Source organism: Polypterus senegalus, chromosome 7 (genome assembly GCF_016835505.1).
Source record: "Polypterus senegalus isolate Bchr_013 chromosome 7, ASM1683550v1, whole genome shotgun sequence".
Taxonomy (NCBI): Eukaryota; Metazoa; Chordata; class Cladistia; order Polypteriformes; family Polypteridae; genus Polypterus; species Polypterus senegalus.
Window position 1 is genome coordinate 70,758,778 of NC_053160.1, and position 22,942 is coordinate 70,781,719.

A 22,942-nucleotide genomic window follows, 5' to 3' on the forward strand; every position below is an offset into this window, starting at 1 on the left:
TAGAATCAAATATATTTTAGTACATTTAAGTAAAACATTAACATTTACAATTTGTAATGATAACTCCCAAAGTATTAAGGAGCAGATAGAGATAAAACAGTAAATAGAGTAAAGAACAAGAGTTTAGAGGTTGTGTTTATTATTTAAATGATTACTTTGGATTTTTTAAAATGCTTTGGCTTGTAAATGAAACTATGATAGTATATTACATTTTGGGAAATACACTTATTGTGAGTTATTCATTTTAAAATTAAACTGTCTGTTTACCTGAGTAATGAATATTGCCTGCACATGCGAGAGCTGTTTCCATCCATCTTCCCAACCCACTTAATTAGGGTAGGGTCACAAGGCAGCTGGAGTCTATCTCAGCAAGCCTTGGGCACAAGGCAGGAACAACCCCTTGATGGGCACCAGTCCATTGCAGGGTGTACACACGGCCTCACACACAGGGCAATTTAGCATTGCCATTCCACCCAACTATGAAACAGACTGTGCACTAGGAGAGATTTGCACGCAGTATAATAAAGCTTTAATATCACTAAAGAATTCACACACTGAGTTTTTTCGTTAGCATGACTTTTTATCAAGTGATGTATTTTAAACTGTTTTGGATAACAAAAGGTGCCCATCATTTGTGAACATCCTTCATGTAGTGCAAAAAAACATGGCGTTCTTTTGCAGATGGCATGTAAGAATTCCCATGAAAGTTGGAAATAATTTTTTATTGGAGTAATTTAAAATATTTTAGCACAACTGTTGTCTAAATAGCTCGGGAGACAAGACATCTCTTTAAAATAGATACATAAAAAAAAACCTTGATCGGCCATGTAAATTACGAAACAATATTTAACAGATTTGCTTTTTCAGAGTGGGGGCAAATTTTTCAAAATGGGGATAAATTGGCATGCTGATGAGGTAAGCACCTGGCCCCACTGGTAAACCGAACATTTTCTAAGATTGAACTTTGTAATATCTGTCAGGTTTCCTGAAATTATGCACGTTTTTCATGACACTGGTTGAAATAACAGACTGTCCACTTAACGGAGTAGTTTTCAGGATTTCTGACATTTCGTGAACTCGTTGATTAAACTGCCTAATCAAATTTAAAGTCGCGGTAAGATGGATTTTCTCACAGTTTTAATTAACATAATAATGTAGAAAACATTTTATACAAAAAGTAATAAATGCAGTTCGTAACTCTAAAGTACTCATAAAGCCCAACAATAAAGTGAGAAAATGTTCGACTCCCGGTTTTAGTCATGCAGCATTTTCATAGGTTTACATTTCAAGTTGGTACTTTCCCGTAAAATTAACATTAAAGAATACTGCAGATTAAAAAAAGTTTGCCTTATGATCCGTTTTGATATTAAATATACATTAATAATATTTACAATGTATTTATTTTGTGTTGTCATTTATTAACGACAAATAAATGCGATACAAACCCAAACCGATGACGACGGAATTAACATCAGCTTTACCTCATGGTGCTGACGCCAAGATCCGGAAGCGCGCTTGTGCTATACACACTGCGGAGTCGAAAGTAAGCTTGCGAGCTTGGAGCGGATTGAACGGGCTTGGAGATGGATGGACATAGTTTCTGGAATAAATTTTAAGTATCAGAAACGTCCATCTATAGCTGACACTTTCTTGAAATATATGACATTTTACAAGTGAGAGCATTGCATATTTAGTTAAGTTTTTTTTTCTGATTGATACTTAAAATCTCTTGCGTCCCATTATTGGAATAAACAAGTTCCAGAAATGATTAGATATTAGTTAGAATACATTTTATGTTACAATCAAAAACCTGTATTTTGTCTTATTATAGTAATGTCATCGGCACGTGAGTCTGGTAGCGACAGTGATTCTGGTTCAGGTAAGCTTTAAAAGATGTATACTATTTCTGCTTCCTTCTTTATATCCAGTGATTCATTGTGATAAAAATGATGAAAGGGCTATTGCATGAATGTGCACCAAGATCGTGTAATGAAATATGATAATTTGAGAATACATATTATGTACGTGTATAAAATAAAAAAGATCGATCTACAATATTATGTACTATAGCCTGGATGTTTCACATCATCGTTTGCCTGTATGTAAAGTAAGAAGTGTGCCCGTCAAATACTCTTTAACATAAAACGTTAAATCACTATTTTTTTTTTAATGTAAAGTTGTAGGATGTTTTCTAAGGAAACATGTTTAACTGTGTGTTGTGCACAGTTTATGAATTTTAAATCTTCGCTATATATAAGTAATTTTTAAACATTAAAAAAATCGTACTGAGTCACAGGGTTCAAAGCCTACATCAGCAGCATCTAGTCCAGAAATCAACACCAGTCTTGTGTACTCATACATAGTAGGGCTCTTGCTTACACCCTTGCAGGGTCTTCTGGAAATTGCCAGTTACTTTTTGAGTACACCATAGGAAAAGCCACATAGTCATGGAGACACTGTACAGGATTTAGACAAATGAATGCTGGGTCACCATGTTACAGTGGCCATAATTTAATGCTTACAGGAACAGTGTTGATGAGAGGCCTGCCATGGTGTTGCAGTGATTAGTGCTGGTGCTTTATAAGTCATCGAGATTGGGAAACCAATGTGGAATGCTTTGTTAGTAGGTGGCTATATAAATTGTAAGTGTTGCTCCATCCATAGTTGGTTTCTACCTTGCACCTAATTTCTGGTATTGGCTCCACCACTATAGGGACCCTTAGACAATCAGTGGATAGATACAGTACGTGTTCTTGTATATGATCCATATTAATTAAGTATTTTTTTAACTAGTAAAGCATTATGCTATCAGGTAATATTGCTTCTGCCTGATGTACTTGTTAAGTTTATTTTTATTTATTAGTTTATTTACTTATTTATTGATAGATTGATTGGTTATGTTTTTCCTTTGTTTATTTGATTCACTGTATTCTTGTTTTTTATGTTTCTGCTGCTGTATATATTTGAATTTCTCCATGGGATTAATAATGCTTTATCTAACCTAATGTTTGTAAATGTGTATTTTGCTCTCACTTTATAAATGTGAGTTAGGTTGTCTAAAACAAAAAGTTGTTTTTTTTTTCCATTGCTGTGCCTATGTAAAGTTAAAATACCAAATTGTAAATCTTCATACTTAAATTTCTTGTAATTATTATACATTTTTGGCTGTCATTTATAAGAAACAGTGATATATCTGGTGATGATAGGTATTTGTTTTATTATCGTACAGAAGAGCATTGGTGTGAAGGAGAAAAATGTGTTGCTCCCTACTCTGACCAGGGTACTCTCTGTGAAGCAGAAATTAAGCAGTTGTTTCCGAAAGAAGGCACTGCCCTTGTAAAGTTTCCTTGTTTACAAGAAAGAAATGTGTCTGTCAAACAACTGTCCAAAATCAAAGACTACCAGGGTGAGAGAAGGTTTTTACTTGACGTTGAAAATGAGGAGAAACCATTTTTCCATGATAAAAATCCACCAAGCCCTGCAGTCCCTTATAAGTTATCTGAAAATGGTCCAAGTATTCCATATACCATCAACAGATACCTCAGAGACTATCAACGTGAAGGAGTCAAGTTTATTTACAACCACTATATTCAAGGAAAAGGCTGCATACTTGGTGATGATATGGGACTTGGCAAAACAATACAGGTAAGCTAATGTTAGAATTCTGGTAATCGCATGTTCTTTACGTAAGGTGAGCATCTGTCTTAACTCTTGAAATCTAACATCGCTTTCCCCAAAATAGTGCAGGTTTTTAATGTTAAGATGTCTAAGTCTTATCGTATTGCTTTGAAATCAGTCAGAATGCTGTCATGCCAAACTCTTGTCCTTTTCTATAATGGATTTTACACCTTATGTAAATTCCAGCCATAATGGTAGTTATGATAACTTAAAATGACAAAAGAAGTCATGATATATGACATGTATAATGTGGCATATCATAAAATTCATCTTTTATAAATGGGATTTTTTTGACATACAAGTAGCATATCATTTTCTATAGATCCTGAGGAACTTTTTTTTAAAACAAAATAAATCAACATTAACATCGAATAAGAGTAAGGTTCAATGGCCAGGGGGGACAGAAAAAACAAAAAAACTCCAGACGGCTGGAGAAAAAATAAAATCTGTAGGGATTCCGGGATTCCAGACCATGAGACCGCCCAGTCCCCTCAGGTCTCAGGTGCATGCAGAAGAGTTAGTTGTATTGTAGTTCTGTATACGGTATCCCGTTTTGGTTATGATTTAGCAGAGTGTTAGTGTTGTTAAGAAGAATCACTTTTGAACTTTTGAAGATAAAATTAGTGTAGTTTCATTCTAATGGGGTATAGCTTTGAATTGTTTGTGCTCAAGATAGGAGGGGCCTATAAAGGTGAATACCCCAGACCAGCGGACTTCCAAAACTTCTGCTTCTGTAGAGGTGATCACACTTGCTGACGATCAATTGTTCTAGTGCAAACTTGGTCCAGGGGACCCACTCTGGTTGCAGGTTTTTGTTCCAACCAGTTTCACAATCATTGACAACACCTGATAATACTGATCTCATTTAATTAGGTTGTATTTTTTCTCTTATACTACATTCTGAAAAGCACAGCAGCATGATTTTTACATTTATAAGACATTTAGAAATATTTCTGCTTTTACTGTAGAGTTAAATGTTTAACTGTCTTTTGTTAATTTCATTATATTTTGCCCTTTTTCTGTGCAGTTTTCCCTCTTTGTTGTATTTTATTAATGGCAAATAAAAATGAGCAGAGCTGACACGTTGGCAAACAATACTGAATAATCAAAGGCTGTAATTACTTTAGCGTCAGACCCACTAATTAGTTAAAGATGGATTAATTAAAAAAAATTAGAACACATGGAAAAGTAGAATGAAAATCAAGATAAAAATATTGTTAAAAAGAAAAAAGAATACATTATTCCCATATAACTGCTTGGTACATTTTTTTTTTTAACCAAAGTTTTCTAATTTCTATATTGTCCCCAAAACAAAGAACTTGAGAAATAACTTCACTTAATTAGCATAGGAGTCTAATTAAAAACAGAAGCTGGTTGGCACAAAAACTGCAGCCACAGTGGGTCCCCAGGACCGAGTTTGGGAAGCACTTTATCTAGTGCATTCAATTAGTAGCATCTGATTGCTACTTACTCTCTTAATGCCTATGGAAGCAGTAAGGGTGTACTTAATTTTTCACACACTGCTTATTCATTTTCGTGCAGTTTTTGTTAAATAATGACACAGTGTGTAATACAGTGCATCCGGAAAGTATTTACAGCGCATCACTTTTTCCACATTTTGTTATGTTACAGACTTATTCCAAAATGGATTAAATTCATTTTTTTCCTCAGAATTCTACACACAACACCCCATAATGACAACGTGAAAAAAGTTTACTTGAGGTTTTTGCAAATTTATTTAAAATAAAAAAAGCTGGAAAATCACATGTACATACGTATTCACAGCCATTGCTCAATACTGTGTCAATGCACCTTTGGCAGCAATTACAGCCTCAAGTCTTTTTGAATATGATACCACAAGCTTGGCACACCTCTCCTTGGCCAGTTTCACCCATTCCTCTTTGCAGCACCTCTCAAGCTCCATCAGGTTGGATGGGAAGCGTCGGTGCACAGCCTTTTTAAGATCTCTCCAGAGACGTTCAATTGGATTCAAGTCAGGGCTCTGGCTTGGTTCATCTGAGGTTATATTTATCTTTTAAGACCTGCTAAGGACCAGATGATTTTTTTTTTATTATGCCCTGATAATTTAAAACCTTAGAATTGAAAGAGTGTGTATTTCCTTTTTCACATGACTATAAGATTCATAAATAAATAAATCTTTGCCAGAATTAACTTTAAAGCTGTGAACAAGCAACAACCACTGCTTATGAAATATATTGCTAGCATAAATTATATGTATTTTCTGAACTTGACTGGTTTTAGGTTTTGGGTTTCATATAGTGGATGGTAATCTCCACATACTATAGATATTCAGATGGTGGCTCTGTCATTAGTGCTGCTCATATCTGAAATGTTCATAGTCAATCATTAGCCTAGTCTTTGTTAGTGTGGAGTCTGCACATTCTCTGGTTGTCTGTGTAGAATGTCATCTTGTATGCTGGTTTCTTCCCACATCAGAAAGACATGTATGGTAGGTTAATTATTATTTCTAAATTGGCCCAGTATCAGTGAGTATAAGTGTTTTTCAAGTATGCTCGGAGATGGTTGGAATCTCTTCTAAGGTAGTTTTCTCCTCTTTGCCTGATGTTGTCGCACAAGGCTTTGAATTTCTGCAAGTCAGTAGTGGAGTATGCAGGTTCAGTACATATATACAGGTTTAAACTATATTTGTATGTGTGTATGTTATGAATCGTGTCTGTGTTTAGACATATGACCATGATAAACTGCATGATTCTTTGGGCCACAGGTCTAACTCTAAAGCACCCCAAATAGATACAGTCGCCCCTGGGAAAACCACAAACCCTGAAACACTGACTACCCTCACTTTGCTCCTTATCCTTGCACTATAACGCGTAATACAAGCCTCGCGCGGTACTCTGCCGACTTATAAGCCTTGCGCAGTGCCTGTCAGTTTTGGGAATTGATTGTTTGCTTTTATCTCTCTCTGCTCCTAGCGGAACTGTCATCTCTGACTTGTCATGGAGCACGTTTAAGCTCATGTGTTTGCGGTGTTTGAATAAAAATCCTTCTTGTTTCTACGACCTCCTGTGTCTCTGTGCAAATCTGTGTCCCAAGCGTGACAAGTGGTACCAGAAGTGGTTGCACAGATGGATGCCGCCAAAGACTTATTTCAGACGTCTAAAACTTATGTACTTAAAGACTGGAAACTAAACATGGATGACCCAATCCGTGCGCAAATTCAAGATTTGATACATAAAGTGCACTGGTGGTTTGAAGGAGACGTGATGGAAACAGTTGTCGTGAATATATTACTGGCCGGCATACCTGAAGTTCTTCGAGATGAATTTCTACGTCATGATATTAAATCATTAACGATTATGTCCAGACGATTAGAGGGTTCACAGTCCGCTTGGAGAAAGAGTGGTGGATTTCGTGCTGCTTCGCAACCTGTGAACGAACGTCCAGGACATTCTCGTCTCTTCGATCGAAAAGCTGCAGGACCTAAAAATCTAATGGGGTCAGGTAGGACCCCGGGAAATCCAGTCGTAGATGAGACCCCTGTTTCTGGAGAGACAGCGGCAACAGCGAGTCGAGGAAACCGTGGACACTACAGAGCACGTCGACGTGGACATCGCAGAGGATATTTCGGAAACGGAGACAAATCTCAACATTGTTAGACTCGGGAAGTGACCTTTGTATTGTGAGACGAGACTGTCTTAATGAACAATGCCTTAGAGACTGTGAGACTGTAAAAATACACTGTGTACATGGTGATGTTAAGGATTATCAGACTTTACTTCTTCCTTTAACTTATAGGGGTCGCCACTTTAAGGTTTGGTCTGCCGTTTCGGACTCGTGCCCTTGGCCATTACTCATAGGACGGAGAAATGCCCTTTTTCCGAAACTGATTAATAAATGTAAGGGACCAGTAGTCCAGTCCACTAATGAACTTAGTGGGGGGGGGAGAAGAAGAAGAAAACCAAGACGAAGAACTGGTAGCGGCCGGGGAAAATCTAGAGCCCAACTTAGATATTGAACCCGATCTCTCCAGCGAGACGGAGGAGGTCACCCCCGACAATCTTCCAGAATGGGCTGGTCCTTCTACATCTTCCCAGATTGCAAACGCCTCCGAACACAAACCAAGCGTTAACGAACAATCAGATTTTGTGCGTTTGCAGAATACTGATAGCTCATTAGAATATGCTCGCCCTGCTAATGACTCTTATTACCAAGAGCGTAATTCCGGGGGTGTGAAAACCCCACACTTTATAGAAAAGGACGGTTGCCTTTTCATAGTGATCTCAGATCATTTGGAGGGGGAGTTTATTGAACAACTGGTGGTACCTGAAGCACATAGGGAAACTGTTTTTTATCTGGCACATTCACACATCTTGGGGGGACACCTCGGTGCCGACAAAACTAGAGACCGGTTATCAAAACGATTTTATTGGCTTAATATGGGAAAAGATGTTGAACGATTTTGTACTTCATGTCCAGACTGCCAGATCGTCTCTGCTTATAAGCCTCCTCGGGCTCCCCTTTGTCCTATGCCCATATTGGAAGTTCCCTTTCAGCGTGTGGGATTAGATATTGTGGGACCTTTACCTAAGACTAAGGATGGGTACCAGTATTTGCTGGTGTTGGTTGATTATGCGACACGATATCCAGAAATGATTGCGCTGAAAAAGGCCAACTCTTCGACTGTAGCCAAAGCACTATGTGATACTTTTACTCGTATTGGTATCCCTAGAGAAATCTTAACTGATCAAGGCACACCTTTCACTTCTCGCGTGATGAAACAATTGTGTGAAAGATTTGCTATTAAGAAATTGAGTACTACTGTTTACCATCCTCAAACGAATGGTTTAACCGAGCGATTTAACAAAACATTGAAACAGATGATCAGGCAAGTTGCTCATAATGATCCCACAACATGGAACACTGTCCTACCTTTTGTTTTGTACGCGGTGCGAGAATCACCACAGGTGTCCACTGGCTTGAGTCCCTTCGAGTTGTTATTCGGCAGGCGGCCGCGAGGCGCAGCAAGCTCTGTGAGTTCAAACCTGGTAATCATGTTTTGGTACTGGTTCCCTCGGATCCACACAAATTCTTAGCTAAATGGCAGGGCCCGCCATTATTGAGGAGCGTATGAGTCCGGTAAATTACAAGGTTAGAATACGAGGCCGGCACAAACCATTCCAGATTTTACACATTAACCTCTTGAAGGAATGGCACGACCGACAAGAGGTTAACACTTCCTTGGCTGCTATTTCTCAGACCGATGTTACCATTGGTAACGATGTTACTGACACGCAAAAGACAGAACTGTTATCTTTGATAGAACGGAACACTGATGTCTTTTCAGATTTACCAGGCAAGACTAACATTACAAAACATAAAATTACCACTGAACCTGATGTTCGCATACAGATGCGCCATTCCGGATACCGAAGCGCGAAATATTGTGCGCGAAGAGGTAAAAAAGATGCTGACACTGGGTGTAATTCGTGAAAGTAGAAGTGACTGGTGCAGCCCAGTCGTATTAGTCCCAAAGCAAGACGGTTCGGGTCGGTTCTGTATCGATTTCAGACGCTTGAATAAGGTCTCTAAATTCGATGCTTATCCCATGCCCCATGTTGATGAACTGTTGGAAAAACTGGGTCAGGCGAGCTATATCTCCATGCTAGATCTCACGAAAGGCTATTGGCAGGTGCCTTTAGAGGCTAGCAGTTGTGAGAAAACGGCATTTGCGACTCCTGACGGACTCTATGAATTTACAAGACTCCCATTTGGTCTTCACGGGGCACCTCTAACTTTTCAGCGTATGATGGATCAGATCCTACGTCCTCATTCTGAATATTCCGGGGCATACCTTGACGATGTCGTGATTTTTAGCAATGATTGGAAAACACACTTGTAGCTCTTGAAAGCTTGACACAGGCTGGCCTTACTGCTAACCCTAAGAAATGTAAACTAGGCATGTCCGAGACTCATTACTTAGGCTATTCTATGGGCAAGGGTTTACTTAGACCACAGTTAAGGAAAATAGAAGAAATGCTTGTTTACCCGAGACCTGAAACACAGAAACAAGTACGCGCTTTTCTGGGGCTCGCTGGTTACTACAGAAAATTCATTCCAAATTTTGCACATAGAGCTGCTCCTCTTACAGAACTTACTAGAGGCAATAAAAACCAACCTATCTTGTGGACAGAAAATTGCGAACGTTCTTTCAACGATTTAAAAAAAAGCATTGTCTTCTTACCCAGTTCTAAGGAATCCGGATTTCACAAAAGATTTTATCTTGCAAACAGACGCAAGTGCATTTGGTGTGGGCGCAGTCCTGTCACAAATTTTTGATGGAGAAGAACATCCAATCATATATTTGAGTAGGAAATTACTTCCTAGGGAACGCAATTATTCTACAATTCGAGAAAGAATGCTTGGCAATTAGGTGGGCTGTGGAAGCGCTTCGCAATTACTTGTGGGGACGAAACTTCGCTTTGGTAACTGATCATGCTCCACTTCAGTGGTTGTACCGACCGAAAGATACAAACTCTCATCTAATGAGATGGTTTCTGGGTTTACAACCTTACAGTTTCACAGTAAAGCACTGATCAGGTTCTGAACACGTCAACGCAGACGTATTATCCCGACTACATGAACTTGGTACAGAGAATCGCTTGATTCACAGGAATGTGAATAAAGGTGAGGGGGAGGGTGTGAGCTGGAGGGGTGATCGCACCCCAAATAGATACAGACGCCCCTGGGAAAACCACAAACCCTGAAACACTGACTACCCTTACATTGCTCCTTATCAATTAAGCACTTTGAGCTACTGTTTGTATGAAAATGTGCTATATAAATAAATGTTGTTGTTGTTATCCTTGCACTATAACGCGTAATACAAGCCTCGCGCGGTACTCCGCCGACTTATAAGCCTTGCGCAGCGCCTGTCAGTTTTGGGAATTGATTGTTTGCTTTTATCTCTCTCTGCTCCTAGCGGAACTGTCATCTCTGACTTGTAATGGAGCACGTTTAAGCTCATGTGTTTGCGGTGTTTGAATAAAAATCCTTCTTGTTTCTACAACCTCCTGTGTCTCTGTGCAAATCTGTGCCCCAACCGTGACAATACTTTATACAATTTCAAATGTTTACTTAATGAAATTGCAGAATTTCGTTCATAGGAATTTATGAGCTATGGGGGCTGATCATTCTCTTTTCCTGTTGTTATATTCTTAAATAAGAATGAGAAAGGATTTGGTAAATTTAAAAAAATGACTACTGAAGTTGTGATATACAATGTTTTATTCATTCTTGTAAGGTCAGTCAGTTATTACATACTGTATATATTGGAAGTTGCTTTCATTTTTTTAGGGCTATGCAGCCCAATTTCAGTTTCACATTTTGAAAATTCTTCTGATAAAAATGCAAATGTAGAATTTTGAGGCTGTGTAAGTCTGAGATTTGTCTCAATTTGTGAAATGAAAGTGAAGACTCCATGAAGTGTTGAAAGGAAGACTTTGCATCTTGCTTTTCTTTGGTCTATATCCCTTATTTTTCAATTTTCTTTGGTGGAGTTTACTATAAGCTTTACTTTTACATCAGCTCAGTGAGAAATTCTTTCAAGGCTTAGATCTGTTCACTCTTAGAGGATGCACAAAACGTGAAACAAATTGTATCTTAAATTCAAATGCTTTTCATTAGGAACATTTTTTTTTTTTCAGTAAAAATCCATTTTAATTGTTCAGACACCTTTTGAATATACTCAAAAAGTATTTTTTGCATTGATAAAAAGTCATATGTTTAATCAAGACCTCATTTTAATCATTACCTTTGTTTTAAATCTAGGCCAAGCATTGAACATTATACACATGCTGGCAGTTAACAGCAGACAGACTTTTAGAGACAGTCTAAAGAATCACTTTATTTAATGCAGGTAAAATTATGGTGCTGGAATTTAACAGAGTAGGTTGCCGATCTAGCCATAATATAGAATTCCATTTTCATGTAGACATCTGCTGTATAACTCCATGAAAATTAAAGTGTTTATTTATATTTGAGGGAATCTTTCTTTTGAATTAGAGTTCATTTTTGATGGCAATGCTTCCACTAAAATCCATTAGCACAGCCTTAAAATTATATATACACAGTTTGTTTAAATAATATTTTCTGAAAATGTAAAACCTTTTTTTAGCTTTTGTAATCAATCAGTCTAATGTCATCTCCACAATAATAGAGGCTCATGTAGTTGTGTTACATAGGCTTAGGTCAATCTGTAATAGTTGTGCATTATGTGTGGAACTTATTACTAAACTATTGGGCAGGTTGCAAATCTATTAAAATAATGCAGCAATTTATTCACTTTTTAATGTGATTTATATATTTTTGTGTTTATGTAATTTTATGTTAACTATCACCTTTTTATATTTTTTTTCAGCCTTGCAAGCAGGTCCTCCAACTTGCAGGGAAAACTTGGGGGTTGATGGCTGGATTAGCACTTCACACTGTTCCATTCCATTCAAACTAATGTGGTGCTGAGGTGTCACCCATTGTACAGCTGCGCTGAGGTCCTTATTTGGGATCCTGAGTTGGTTTATCGTGTGGTGGATGCCGCAACGAGCTGTATCATTGCATGCTCCCAACCTCTCTCTATCTCTCCTCTGTGGTTATATGATATAGAGTGCCATAGACACTTGTAAAAGGCTAAAATAAATCCTTATATCTTCAAACTTGTGTAAATGCACATAATATATCTCCCATTATTTTTCCTACATATTTTTGTAGTCTAAATAGTATTTTTGAAATAAGTTTTTTTTTTGTTGTTGCATTTGTGGCAAACATTAATTTACGGAAAAAAAAAAATCTTACTGGGTCCATTGATTTCAAAGCACAAAGTGCTTCTGAGAATTGATTAATGTGTTGAGATAGCACACGTTAGAAAAATGTGTATCCATATAATTTTTCCCAAAAAAATAATTTGTTTTTGTGAGGTTCTTCTAGAATGGGCAATACAGTAGCTGATCCTGTACACCAGATGAAATTCTTCTTCTCATTAAAGATTAAAAAGAAAAAAACATTTTACTGGTATGCTATAAATTAATGTAAGATTGGCAAACACATTTGGCAGCGCGTTAAGAAGCATTTTGGTTGATAAGAGGTCTACCTGTGTGCACAGTTAATAAGTAGCAGTACATTTTTCCTTTTTTTAAAAAATGCATTTTAGTTGGAAAAGTATAAACAAACGTATTTTGACAGTATCTGCTGAAACTGTCAGAATTTTTAATCATAGCAGGATTTGGATTTTTGACCATTCCACCCACTCCTAGATCTTACATTTTTAAAGGAATGTGACTGCCCACTTCATTCTTTTTAACATTTGTGATTGCTTTTCACCTGTAATTTAGGATTCTTCAACTGCAGTCCTCAAGCCAAGTCTGGCCCATATGTAATTTTATCTGGTCCTTTGACTGATTTTGAACGTTAAACATTTAAATCCCTTTATCACAGTAAAAAAGCTCTCTCCTGGCGAAAACTGCACCCAGCCTAGATTCCTCTAATATGAAATTGTGTTTCCTTTTGATTTTGCCCCTTGCTGTCAAGTCCTGCTTGAGTGCTGCTTTTGGAGCTTTGGAGCTGTGAAGATTCCACCACTATCCCATATCTTTGTTGGTTATCATCTTTCTACAAAATTAACCAAAATGCCTTTTTCCTACCTTCCTTCAGTAAGAGAGGATTATAGTGAAAATAGACTGCTTAATAATGGTTGGACTGAGAAATATTTATTAATAAAAGTTGGAACAAATCCAATGAGTTTATTAAGTGATGAGTCTTTTGCTGTGATGAAAGTAATTTAATACCAAGCACACAATATTTGACACACCATTACCTGTAGTCTCAGATATAAACTGCAGAGACTAATAATAAACTATGAAAAGGGGTCATCTGTTATGATCCAACCATGTTCAGGGGAAGAGAAGGCTATATTTATATACAGTATATATTTTTATTTGGTATACTTTGTTAATCCCCTAGGGGAATTTGTCTTTAATCAGCCTTCCTCTATGTATTGACTGACAGGAAAAAAAGAGAAAAATGACCACATATTCAGGAACCAGGAAAGACTGCATGCTAGTTACACAAAAGAATGTAGTGATGAATGCCAAAGAAAGGACGAGCAATCAATGATCATTAAATTAGCTGATCTCCAAAAACTGTTTTTTTCAGGATCTGCTTTTCTAATCTTTATGATAATTTACTTGTAGTGTTCCTTTATTATAGAAGTATTCCATTACTTGAAGAATCACCAATTTTGTTATTTGCTGTTGTTTTGCTTCCAAACTTACTGTAAATCAAGAGCAGACAGTCATACATTAGGAGAGAGTAAAAGCAGGAATATTAACTTTTACACTAAGGAAAGTGGAGTAGTAAACTGAGGAAGGGGAATGTGAAGAATTGTCTCTAAAAATCCTGAATGGGGGCATCCCTAACAACTATGTGTCTCAGTGTAAGGTTTTGTAATGAAGGCGATCCCTTGTGAAGACTAATTCTTCTGCAGGTACAAGCAAAAATGGCGATCATTTTTCTGAAAATCATTTTATTTTTCAATGAGAGTGAATAGGATTTGCAATGAGTCAACCTGTTAGTAACAGTTGATGTCCCTTCCATAGCAGGAAAGATATGGAGTCTGTCTGTGCATTTGGTTTCACTTTACATTGCCTGATACATCAAAATGTTCTTTTTGTAAAAACTAAGTGGTAAGTTAAAAAAAAAAAACAATGTCAGTTGAAGTTGGATAATTTTATCAGGGCAACTTTGAGCCTTCAGCACAACTTGTTTAACAAATTCCTGTCAGATACTGTAGGTCTGCTAAGCAAATTACTTTGTACTGTACATAGTGAAGTTGGGTGGCTAAGTATAGGCAATGAATTCAAAAAGTAATTATTAAGTTTATTTAAAAAAACAGACTGAATTTAACTGATTTAGATTATTTAGAAAATTCTACATTTTTCAACCCCACACAACTTAATTTGTGCAGATGACGGGATACTTATTATAACAGTAATAACATCATTTTTAACAAATTAAGGGTGAACTTTGCCGTAAGATTTCAAAATGTCTATATTACTGATAAAATGCTTCAATTTAAAAGCACCCATTTACAGTTGATGCATAAGGATAATTTGCAGTGAAAGCCAAACAGGTGCTTGTGTCATTTGAAGGAGGCACCCTTTAATTAAAGCTATGAGACATCCAATCATTATCAAAACTTAATTAGGCACTCTAATCTGTGTGATTATAAATGTAACACTTGTTACATCTCTTACAAGTAGCCACTTCCATCACTTTGTAAATTGCTCTTACTTTGTGTGAACCTATGTAATTGTGGGAAACTGGCAACCAAAAAGTCAATGCAAACATGGGGACTACAGTTCATACCAGCAGCAGGGCACACCTTCATTAGAGTGCTAAGAGTTTTGTACTGGTAAACATGGGATCTCATCTAAGATCACAAGTACAGAATTTACTTCTAAACTAATTTCAACATCAGTTTCATTGCCTTGTTGTGTAACAGTTTCTGTCTAAGAGTCTTTTTTTCTTATTGTAGTCGGTGTTTAGCCATGTTGAATTTCCAAAAGACAGCCCTCCATTTATTTTCATCTAGACCAGTGTTTCTCAAATCACTAGGTCGCAACACGCTTTTGGGTAACAGGTTGCAACCTGACCCACTAACCGGAACCCCCAATCCCCCCACTCTGATGATCATGCTCAAAGTGTCACAAAGCCATTTATATGGGAAAAAGTAAGTCACAACATCTAGACCCTTTTCAGAGAAATAAACAGGTGTCCAAAAGGAGTGTATGGTGTTCTCAAACCCTTAAGGAGCAATATTCCTTTCTTTCAACCTCTCGAAAAAAATTTAAAACACCAAAACACCCTTTTTAGTGAGTTTTCCCAGTTGAAAAATGACATGCTAAGCAAAATTTTGCAACAATTTCACAAAATGTTTGTGAAAGGAACTTTGGCTGTTTGTTTACAATTAGCTATTATTTAATGATGTTATAGATAACCAATGGAGTAAGATTCAGGCTCTGAGGATGAGAACAGTGATGGCCTGCTCCATATTGGTCAAACGTCAGATATAAATTGTAGACTTCATTGGGTAAAGGCACCTGCTTAAGTCAAGCAGTCTCTTCCTATGTTATGTCATGTTTGCATATGAAAGTTTATTCAAAGTGTTTTAATTGCATATCTGGAGTTTCATCCATTTGATATATGAGGTTATGTGATTAAAATAATCTTTCAACTTTAAAGCTGTTATACTACAATATTTCAGGTAATTTCCTTCCTAGCAGCAGCACTACAGAAAAAGGGCACCCGGAAGGACATAGAAAACTTTGTCCCTGAATTTTTATTGACACAGAGACCTGAATCAGGCTGTGAAAACAAAAAGGTATCATATCATATATTTATGTAAAGCATGTGTTTAATATTGTAAAGTGAGTTTCTTCAGAGTATATTTTGAAAAATGATAAAACATTTATAAATATTACCTTTTTACATTAGCCATTATTTGTTTTACAGTTATTTTTAATTGTTGCACCTCTCTCCGTCCTCTATAACTGGAAAGATGAATTTGATACTTGGGGATACTTCAAAGGAACTATCTTACATGGAAACAAGAAAGAAGAAGAGTTTGCCCGAGTTAAAAGAGGAAAATTTGAATATGCTTTAACTACATATGAAACTCTTCGCCTTTATCTTGACGATTTCAACAGGTATTGACTGTTACTATTAGCAAAATTTGTTTAAGAAAACAATATATGCTGTAAATTATCCTATCCTGAAAGTAATCTTGGCATTCTCACACTACTGTATATTTTTTAAAAAGCTAAATTCAAACAGTGCCTTTTTAGGTAACCTCTGTGCTTCAAGATCATTGCCAGTGTCTTCAGATTCAGTGCGGCAGTGCTTCAAAAACATATATATTGCAAATTAACTTACATTCTGTCATCAGTAGTCCAATGCACAGACCACTCACACTCTCACAGGGAACAATTTGAAATCACCAATTAACCCAACTTGACCATTTTTTTTTTTAAAGTAGTGAGTATTTATGCAGACACAAGGATAACATGCAAACTCTAAACAGACAGTGACCAGACAGGATTAGAAACCAATACACTGGATTTGAGAAGCAGCAGCACTAACACTGTGCCACAGACAGTATAGATACTCTATATATGTAAACAAAAATAGAGAAGTGCATTTGGTTAAACAGAAAACACCACACTTTTTCAAGCATTATACATCAACAGATAAATACAGTATAGTAATTTACCATATCTAGGCCAGTAATTATGACTGTTTACTGGTAGTTTAAAACTCCAGAGGGCTTTTCTTATGACTGCTATATTCAATTGCCTTTTCCTTGTATACGGTCTGATATTTCATAATGTTCTGATGAGTTGAAATGAGATTTGGACTTCCATAGTCCTCCTTCAGTAGTCATATTTTATTAGTTAACTGCCAGTTACCAACTACTATGCTACCGATTTTTAATTCAGATATTTTAAAGGGAGGATAATGTTCAGTCTGTCCAGTGCAATTTTGTTATTGTGACTGAATGTAATAATATAACTATAACATTTTTTTTTTGCCTTGGACTCTCATCGTTCAGTGTATTTTTATATTATGTTAAAGTTGAAAAATATTTTTGTGCAGAGAATCATCAGTTACTTGATAAATTATTGAGCCCAAATTCAGAAGGGCAAGTATTATAGAAAATCGAGATGGCGTTTATTACAAAAAATAGGTTTCTGCATTTAAATCAGAGGTATTTATAGTCTTTTCTATTGTATAGTATCTTTTTGACAATTTCATGACTCTGCATTTGTTTTCGCAGAATGGTCAATTGTAGTTATTTTAGGAGTTCCAGTGTTTTCCAAGATGGCTTTTTTAACCATTGTGGTACCAATTGTTGAATCGTACTAAAGTCATTTAACTATTTATATGAAAAAAGAATGACAACTACAAGTAAGCAACTATTTACTCATTTACTAAAGTTGGAAATTTGCAGCCATCCTTTATTGAGGTCAATCCAGCATCTGTAATAAAGCAGCTTCTTCTAATACACTGTTATGATTCACAACAGTAGCATTTTTGGTTTGCTATTACTCATACATCATAGTTGAACTGCTTTGCATGGTATACTACTTACCAACAATTTCCGTGTTAATCAATTTTGCATATTATTAAACATCAGAAATAATATTGTTTTGAACTGTCCAGGTTATATAGTGTGCTTATCATTTTTCCATAACATTTTAACAATAACTGATTACATCTATGTAGTATATATTGCATGAGAATCTGATGCTACTCGATTAAATGCCTCTGAATAAGAAAGTTGTATTTATATTAAACAGTGACCTGCAGCCACACAAAGCAAAGCACTTCTTTATTCCATAGTTTACTTTGGTAACATAAAGATAAGTAATTGAAAAATATTTCTCTCTGTAACATGTAATAGTTTTTTATCACTAACACATAAAGTTGATCACTTTAACATTTAGATCGAATACTTAACAGTCTTTTTTTTCTGTTGCTTATAAATGACAGAGTGGAATATCAGTACTTGACGTGTCATATTGCCAGGCATAGTGATTTCCACATTTCTTCTGACATGGACATTGACAGTTGCCGCATTGTGAAAAGTGCTTAGGAGGCAGACATCTTTCTTGTCTTTACTCTTATTTTCACTCATTTTGCACTTTTTCCTGCATCACGGTGCAGTTTTACATGTTCATATAAGAAGAGCCAACAGACAAATCACAGTGGTTTGGTTGCACAGTACTGTATGATTCAGTTTTCCTTTGAAGTAAAATTTCAAGCAGTTTAACCTTGGTCAAGCAAAAGGTCTGAGATTGATAGCACAGATGATGTACTTGCCATCCCACTTGGTCCCTTCTACCCGTTTTAAAGCATCAATTTCGAGATGTACCCAAAGCGTGCTTCACACAGTATGAGGAAATTAATACCAAATCATACCCAATTGGATGCAATGTGCTGTATTCACGACAGCCTTCTCTTGTAACCCAGAACATACACTTTCTACTATCCCATATATCAGATTCATTATTATTATTAATGAAATACATGTATTTCATAATGAGTAAAAATTACACTTACTCATAACTTTGTCAAAAATGGATGTCTGCAACAACCAGTTTTTAGACCAGTACCATCTCTAGACTAGTTTACCCATTATGCCATGCAGTATCAGGATATGGAAAAATGCCCACATGTCCTCTGTGGCAACAGTCTGCCAGTAACAGTGACATGCACAGCGATTCGTTTCAACAACTATTTCCTCCAGCAGACTATCATTAATAAATCATATTTAGTCCAGATAATCATAATCAGCACAAATCTTTATACTGGGATTACCTGTAAATGGGCAATGAGGAGGTGCAGGATTGTCACCAATAGTATAAAGTCAACACCAAACATGAACATCACTGAAACTTGACAGCTCGGAATCTACTGAGCAGATGTCCATTTCAATGTTTGTGTCCATGTCTAGTAATCAATTCACATTGTCTTCACTATCGTTTGATTTGTGCAGTGGTACAGTTTCAGCTTGTTCTACAACTGGCTTTATGGATTTTCATTTGCCATTGTGTTTTTGGTTGATGGGTCTGTCCCACTCATGAATATTGATGAGTTACCATAAAATGGCAGAACACATAGAACTTTTCATGATATTTTGTAGCATGATGTTATTTCACCTAGATAGGAGCAGACTGCTATCCTTCGGGTTATTCGAGCATAAAACTGTAAAGTGAATCATTACACATCAGCCTGAGTCTGACTTCTGCTTATAACCGTATTTACATAGAAGTACGTGCCCAAGTCACACTTGGAGTTAACACCGAGAAGGTTAATAGTTTTAATGGCTCGGATTACCTGACAAGTTTGGATTTCATAAATGAAAAAAGCCCTGGATATAATTAATGTATAATGTAGGCTGAAACATGAGGGTGCATGGCACTTTAAAATTTCAAAAGGCCATGGAAAGTATTATTTTATTATCATGCTAAATAAGACCTGTGACCTGTTTAGCACTGAATGGTCAACTTAGGATTCCGATAATTTCTATAGGTTTAGGAGACACTCTAGTCCATCATCATTACTAAAAAACACATGATTGCTGATGACCTGTAGAATTCTGTAATAAGAAAAACAACAGCCATTTTTATTCTCATATCTTAAAGAGAGACTGTAACACCATGTATCATGCAGTGAACAAAGAGGTTAACAACTACTTGTTTTTCTACTTGCTACAGATTTCCAAGAGCAAACAGTTTAATTCAAAAGAGAAAGTGCAAGGAGTTAAATAAGATTTGTAATATTGAAATAGTGTATAATAAACCATGCATTACATATAAGACATAAGAATTTAGAACAGATAATTATAGTTTTGAGAGCTTGCAGCTTAATTGTATGTGAATACTGGTAATTATAGCTTGAGTTCAGAATTTGTGATAATTACTAGAGACTTAATTCAAGATATGGAATTCAAGAACCTAGAACTTGATCATGACTTGAAAAACTGTGATTTGAGCCCACTTTCAGTCAGCACAACTGAACTGAATCATGTTCACTGCTGTCTGATCAGATACTAGTTGTTCTATCCATTTCTTTATTCTGTGTATAATGCAAGTTGAGTAAAGTTGCACAAAAATTTCTTGCAACAGTATGCATCTTTTTTTATATAAAAGTAATCTTACTTTGTAGCCAACATTGTAAGATTTCCCATTTATTTCTTCCACTAGCCATGTGCGCCCAACTACGTTGCGCGTGTTAAAGTTGTCTGTGAAGGGCTCCCTGTTTAAACGCGGCTGCCAGTCGTGAACTGGGCCCTTCGTCGTACAGCATTATGATTTTTTGTAAGGGAAACAAAATTACAAAAGAAAACCCTTGGATATTGATTCGATAGGAACGGCCTACTCGGAATCACTGTCCGAATCGTAATTATGTGGTGGTGTAGAAGCATTTCTGCTTCTGTCCGTTCACAGTCCGTCTCATTTTCACTGCGCTGTTGTTTCCTCTCACGATCTCTTCTCAACCTTTCTCCAGTCTCGCAGGTTGCTTTGTGGCAATCCAAAGAGTAAGGCAATATACACGGAGCAATGGTTATAAAAGAGGGACACATAGGTATCCAGGCTTTTTAAAGCATAAATAGGGATCACTTCACTGACATGTGAGTAAGCCACAGTACAACAGTGAGACGTGCAGCACTCGCCGTCTACAACGTAACAATAATAATTTCCGGAACGTGCTGTTACGTTGTCATTCATTTTACCCACTGTCTTTATTTCATTCATATGTTACGTAGGCACATACCTTTTATCTTCGGCAGTCTCATTCTCTAACCAGGCCTCAGGAGCTAACCAGCGTAACACTGTCAACCACCCTTTTCGTTATTCCGGCACATTGTTGACATCCGTGAGTAACAACAACATACTAAATTGGAAGGTGGCCTACGCATGCGTGGAATTCGCGGACAAACAAAGATCAAGATCTAAATGAAGATCTCTTTAGTTAATTTAAAGCACAACAATTTGTTTAGTTTGAATGTCTGTGTTTTGAGGTGTGACTACAGTCTTCAGTAGTATAAGCCTGGAGGAGATTCTTAATGCAATTCGTATGTTTTAGCTGTCTCTCTACTGCCATCTAGTGCTTCTTCTTCTAATTCATTTGCGGACAAACAAAGATCAAGATCCAAATGAAGATTATATATAGAGATATTAGTAATGAAACTATATATAAAAACACACAATCTTGAAAGATTTTTACAAGTGGAGAATGAAATGGAACAGTTTGTAAGGAAACATGAGATTAGTGTCACTATATATTATATGTGTTTGCATGTGTATTTTTCTTTTTTTGTAACTGATTTTTTTAACTGATGTAAATTTGTCTCCTATACCTTGAAAGAGTGTAATGTCCTTTTTATATAAAGGTAATTTTGCCTTACCTACAGCCCTGGAGTAATTTCCATTTGTTTCCTCTCTATTAGTAATAATAATGCATATAAAACTATTTTTACAAGCAGGAAATGAAATCTAGCCATTTGTAAGGAAAATACATCTTCCAGATTAGTGTCACTTCACGGTGTATGCATGTGTGAAAGGTTTTTTTTTTTTTATATAACTGATCTTGTTTTTAAGTGGAAGCATTTCCTATTTTCCATCCCTTATAGAATCGAATGGTCTGCTGTAATTGTTGATGAAGTTCACAAAATAAAAAATCCAAACTCGCAGATTACTGTGGCAATGAAAGCTTTAAAATGCAAAATTCGAATTGGATTAACTGGAACAATTCTTCAAAATAATATGGAAGAATTGTGGTGTGTAGTGGACTGGTAAGGTTTTTTTTTACATTTGATATTTCTATTTTTCTATTTCTTTGCATATTTCATGCTTTAATGTTCCACTGTCCTCCTTTCTCTTATCACAATAATTTCAAAATCTTTACATTACATTAATGTTGTTGAAAAGCAATATTATACATGCAATCTGTTATTTCTAATGGAATGAAGCCCCTTTAAAAATGTATACAGTATGTTTTGAAATATATTAAATGTTACATGTTTGTAAATTCTCATAATTATTTGAATTAAATTCATCTTCACAGCCAGAAAGTGATTGTGAGTCTATGCTATTTATTTTGATCTTTATTTAGATCAGTTTAAGTACATCATTTATTTTACCTAATATTTACACTTTTATATTTAAAAAACATTTGTAATTTAACACTGCATATATTTTAAATTAATCTTAAATGTACTGTTTGCTTTACCATTTTGTTTATTTATTTGTTTGTTTGTTTGCTTATTTGTGTTTGTTTACTTATTGTCTTCAGGGCAATTCCTGGATGTTTAGGAAGCCTGAACTGGTTCAAGTCTAACTTTTCTGATCCCATAGAGAATGGGCAAAGGCACAATGTGACTAAACGAGGGCTGGCATTGGGAAGAAGAGCTGTTTACAAACTAGCCAAAAAAATTTCTTGCTGGTTCCTGAGGCGAACTAAGTTTCTTATAAGCAGTCAGTTACCAAAGAAAGATGACAGAGTAAGTCTAAAACAATATCTTTGCTCCTTTAGTGTTCCTTAATTGCTAATCAAGAACATGGTAGTAATGATTCAGTACATTTGATCCCAGGTGGAAAGCTTTAGCTTTACTTCTAAAGTATTGCTTTTTTCTTTTATCTCAGGATGGAATATTGTATTACAGCTAGTT

At 36.2% G+C, this 22,942-nt stretch overlaps 1 protein-coding gene across 7 annotated transcripts in view; it reads left to right on the plus strand.

The window, feature by feature from the left end:
- The first annotated feature begins 1,542 nt into the window (after positions 1–1,542).
- Positions 1,543–22,942, plus strand: part of ercc6l2 (excision repair cross-complementation group 6-like 2) — a 79,020-nt gene continuing 57,620 nt past the window's right edge. For 6 of the 7 annotated variants that reach the window (XR_005634335.1, XM_039758856.1, XM_039758858.1 and 3 more), the window contains exons 1-7: positions 1,543–1,673; positions 1,832–1,879; positions 3,230–3,645; positions 15,974–16,090; positions 16,222–16,415; positions 21,905–22,066; positions 22,567–22,774. Coding sequence is in view for 6 of the 7 variants with exons in the window: in XM_039758856.1 (XP_039614790.1) it covers positions 1,834–1,879; positions 3,230–3,645; positions 15,974–16,090; positions 16,222–16,415; positions 21,905–22,066; positions 22,567–22,774 (1,143 nt within the window). In the remaining variant the exon portion in view is untranslated. Of the gene's footprint in view, positions 1,674–1,831; positions 1,880–3,229; positions 3,646–15,973; positions 16,091–16,221; positions 16,416–17,564; positions 17,674–21,904; positions 22,067–22,566; positions 22,775–22,942 lie in introns of those variants that run through there. The other variant, XM_039758861.1, reaches the window with a different exon arrangement.